This window comes from Puntigrus tetrazona, unplaced genomic scaffold, assembly GCF_018831695.1.
Source record: "Puntigrus tetrazona isolate hp1 unplaced genomic scaffold, ASM1883169v1 S000000528, whole genome shotgun sequence".
Classification (NCBI taxonomy): domain Eukaryota; kingdom Metazoa; phylum Chordata; class Actinopteri; order Cypriniformes; family Cyprinidae; genus Puntigrus; species Puntigrus tetrazona.
Window position 1 is genome coordinate 210,001 of NW_025048164.1, and position 5,000 is coordinate 215,000.

At 27.1% G+C, this 5,000-nt stretch overlaps 1 protein-coding gene across 1 annotated transcript in view; it reads right to left on the reverse strand.

Moving 5' to 3' along the window:
* The window catches only part of bub1bb (BUB1 mitotic checkpoint serine/threonine kinase Bb), a 27,044-nt gene that overhangs the window by 12,365 nt on the left and 9,679 nt on the right, over positions 1–5,000 (reverse strand). The window contains exons 2-3 of the mRNA XM_043232353.1: positions 3,306–3,386; positions 3,165–3,197 (exon numbers count right to left, since the gene is read on the reverse strand). Coding sequence (XP_043088288.1) covers positions 3,165–3,197; positions 3,306–3,386 — 114 coding nt within the window. The remainder of the gene's footprint in view (positions 1–3,164; positions 3,198–3,305; positions 3,387–5,000) is intronic.

The window sequence follows — 5,000 nt, forward strand, 5'->3', positions numbered from 1 at the left end:
TTGTTGGCGTGTGGCCGGCCGACGAAATAAACGGAGAAAATAAAGTGCTAAGTGTGCTGTGTGTGTGCTTGCAGGAAACCAGTGTTTGTCTTTTAACCCACGATGTAGTGAACTCAAGGAGCGTTTGCAGTTAATTTATTTTATTATTAGTTTATTACTTTTCTGGATTTATATTTTTTTATATTTTGAGTGTTATACCAGTTATGTATTTTCTTTATTTTATTAAAATTTATTATTGAACTATTTTATTTAGTTTTTATTTCTTTATATATTTTATTTCAAAATCGATTTATTTCATTTTATTTTATTTTTACTTTTACATCAAACCCGATTTATTTTATTTTGAACTTATTTCAGTTAGTTTTTTGTTATTATTTTAAAATATTTATTTTATATATATTTATGTATATACCTATTTTATGTATTTTTATATTTATATATATATATATATATATATATATAATTTTATTTTTATTTTATGTATATATTTTATATTTATATAATTATATATCGATTACTTTATAGCATTTTATATATATATTTATATATACTTTTATTTTATATATATATATTATATATATATATTATATATATTATATATATATATATATATATACATTTATTTTATTTAGTATTTTTGAATTTGTTTAGATAATTACACAATTTATTTTATTTTGAACTTTACCTGAACTTTGCATTTTAGTTATTTTTTATTAATTATTATCGATTACTTTTGAGCATTAGCTGTATTTTATTTTACTTTTATTTTATATATATATATTTTATATATTTTTACTTTTAAAAAAAAAAAAAAAATATATATATATATATATATATATATATATATATATATATATATATACTTGATTAATCACATTTTATTTAGTATTTTAAAATTTTTATTTTATTTTATTTTATTTTATTTTGACCTCTGCACCCGTGTTTCCTCTCGCTCCGGGCCGTTCTGAACGCGATCGTCTCTGTTCCTTCACACCTTCACACCACAGCCGAGGTTAATGACTAAACCGACAAAAGTGGCATAAAAGTTAACCTTCGACAGCCATCTCTACTCTTTATTACCGCTTCATGCGCTACATGCCCGGCGTGTTTTATTGTGTCTAATAGTTGACTGGAATCTCCTTTGTTATTATTTAAACCACTTTAAAAGCTTCAAACATTCATTAAAAAAAAAATATTCAGGGTTTATAAAAACCACGACGCATTATATGACGCCTGGGAATCAGAGGGTTTAAAATCATTCGTATTCAGTAAAATGCATGCTATTTAAGTGTTTAAATGACCTTTTTAGTTCTGCTGCGTGCATTTGGCAGTTATTCATTATTTATTCTCATCTAAATATTACCAGGTTTACCAAACATACGTATGCATGAGGCGAAATACTGGATAAATCAATGCAATCTCACGCTAAATAATTCTGCACTTATTAATTAAAGTGTAAAAGTGAAATCAGACAATGGCAGAATGTGCTAAAGATATCCTAGATTCTGAATTTATTATCACAGACCGTATATGCTCTTCGTCTAAAATCTCGAAAAAGAAATGGTTTGTTATTACATACAACGCTTGTCAGAACAAAATATATATATATATATAAATAGGGAACAAAATGTACATGTCACAAAAAAAAAAAAAAAAAAAGCATCTCGTTTGAGTAATAATAGGCAATACTTTTGATCTGCAACGCTGGAGAACCCGTACAGAATTATTAGTGGTGGAAAAAACACTGTTTCTGGAAGTTTCGCTGTTGACCCACGCGTGCGGTGAATTCTAGAAACGTCCACAGACAGACACAACTCTACAGACAGGAGGTGTGGGCGGGGCTTGCTGCTCGGGGGCGGGGCGTGCCGCTGGGGGCGGGGCCAGGCGCTTCACATTAGCTTGAAAAATCCAGCCTTTGACCTAATGCTATTTCTTCAGAGATCCTGACATCTTCCGCAGTCCTTTCATCCGGTACAGAAGACCGTTGATGAAGTCCTGCGGTCGGGGAGAGGGAGAGATGGCGCTCAAAACAGTGCGGCGCTGAATTTATTAGGAAAAAAAGTGGTGCCTAAAGCTGTGCCTAAATATGCAAATGTGTCTGGACTACACAGTTTTACAGAAAAAGCATTATGTACTGATGTATATGTCATTAAATAATTTTTTTTTAAAGAGACGCAATGCAAATACATAATTCAGTTGTGCACCTGATTTTTAGGGGAGTTTTCCTCGTCATATCCAAATATAATGCACAAAAATAATAACTAATAATAATAAAAACACTAAAAAGAAAACGGAAAAATAAAATCATGACACACATACGTTAATATTTAAATAAAAATAAAAATAAATACTTATTAGATTTTTAAAAATTATTATATATTTATAACAATATTTAAACAAGTAATTTAATCCATATGGATTTTGCATAAAATTTATTATGCATTTAAAATACATAAGACCTATAATATTCTTCCGTGCATCTGTTTTCACGTCAGTTTTCTTCATAATCACAGATTTTTAGGGGATTTTTCCTCGTGATATCCATACAGAATCAATTAAAAAAATATTCACAAAAATAAATAAAAGTAAAAAAGTAAAAATCATGAAAGGCAATTCAAAATATTAACACACACATTAATATTTTAATAAAAATAAAATAAATAATAATGAAAATAATTATTAGATGAAATTTTTTTATTATATATTTATAACACTATTCAAACAAGTTATTTAATCCATATGGATTTTATATGAAATTTAATATGCCTTTAAAATAAATATTTGTCAGTGCATCTGTTTTAAGTCAGTTTTCTTCATAATCACTGATTTTTAGGGGAATTTTTCATTTCATTAAATAGTCACAAAAATAATAACTATAAATAAAAACAATAAAAAGAAATAAAAATCATAAAAGGCAATTCAAAATCTTAACACACGCGTTAATATTTTAATAAAAATTAAATGGTAATAAAAATAATGATTTGTTAGATGAAAAACAATTATTATATATTTATAACAATATTCAAACAAGTCATTTAATCCGTATGGATTTTATAGGAAATGTAACTTGCCTTTAAAATGCATAAGACCTAAATATTTTTCTTCATAACCGCTGTAATGTAAAGCATTGCTCGTGCAGTTTCTTCCTGAGAGTTTTCTCTTACCTCCTTTGGCTTTCCACATTCTTGCAAAAGCTCCTGTGAAAACACAGAACAGCCGGTACAACATCTGTAGACGTCTGTCATAAAGCTATGGATGCACGCAGTCAGAGGCTGCTCTTTTGCATGGGTTATGATTGAACGTACGTGCAGTCGAGATCTCTGCTCGGCGTCCGTCAGCTCCAGAAGCTCATCGATGTCGATCTCCAGCTCGGGGATCTCCTCCTCCTGCACAGACACAAGAAGATACTGGTGAAGCAATCAAACTACAGGCTGCAGGAAGGATGGCGAATGAGGCTCGAGGAATATGTGATTGTGTGTTAGGTGTGATTCATTGACTCTCGGGAGCGGTACATTTCAGAAAGGCTCACGGATGATGGCCCATGCGTAAAATAAAATAAAATACAATAAAATTCAAAATAATACAATACAATAAAATAAAATGCAATACAGTATAATAAAATACAATACAATAATATACAATAAAATAATATACCATAAAATACAATACAATAAAATACAATATAATACAATAATATACCATAAAATAAAATACAATAAAATTCAAAATAATACAATACAATAAAATAAAATGCAATACAGTATAATAAAATAAAATTCTAAATAATACAATAAAATAAAATGCAATACAGTATAATAAAATACAATACAATAATATACAATAAAATAATATACCATAAAATACAATAATATACCATAAAATAAAATACAATACAATAAAATTCAAAATAATACAATACAATAAAATAAAATGCAAAACAGTATAATAAAATAAAATTCAAAATAATACAATACAATAAAATGCAATACAGTATAATAAAATACAATACAATAATATACAATAAAATAATATACCATAAAATACAATGCAATGCAATGCAATATAATAAAATACAATACAATAATATACGATAAAATACAATACAATGCAATGCAATAAAATACAAAACAATACAATAAAATAAAATGCAATACAGTATAATAAAATACAATACAATAATATACAATAAAATAATATGCCATAAAATACAATGCAATGAAATAAAATAAAATACAAAACAAAAAAATAAAATACAATACAATAAAATAAAATGCAATACAGTATAATATAATACAATACAATAATATACCATAAAGTAAAATACAATACAATGCAATACAATAAAATAAAAAATGGCCAGAACTGTATTTCAACATATATGTTATTTTTTTCTTTTAGAGCATTTTTGGCAATTTCTTTGCATATTTTAAAAAAACGATTTTTTTAAAATAATTTAAAAGTGTATATTTTTCCTCCCTATGTTTCATTCATCCGATGTACATTTTGAAATACATTTTTATATATATATGACGGTCGAAACTAAATGCATATGATTGCTGATATACGAGGGGGTTAATAAATCAAAATCCATAAAGACAGATGATGTCCTGGAAGAGCGTGTCCTTCCTAGAGTAGATATCACTTCTGTGGGATTTATTAGAGGCTTTTAAAAGAGAGGAAAGAAGACCCCCGTTGACTTTTAGCTCATGAATATTAGAGGAAGTGCTGTGTTAGCAGCATCGTCATCATTCATTCACTCTCAGTCCTGAAAGCAGGGCTATTATTTCCTTAAACTAAAACGAAAAACTATTCAAAATCATTTTTTTACATCCGCTGAAATAATATAAGATGAAAAATATTAGAACTGAACTGAAATATAATATAATAAATGAAAGCTCCATAGAGATTGAGTGCATACACTGACAGCATTAAGTACGATTAAAATACAAATGGAAAATATAATATTGCATAAAAAAAGATCTCAAGAAGTACTTAAAACT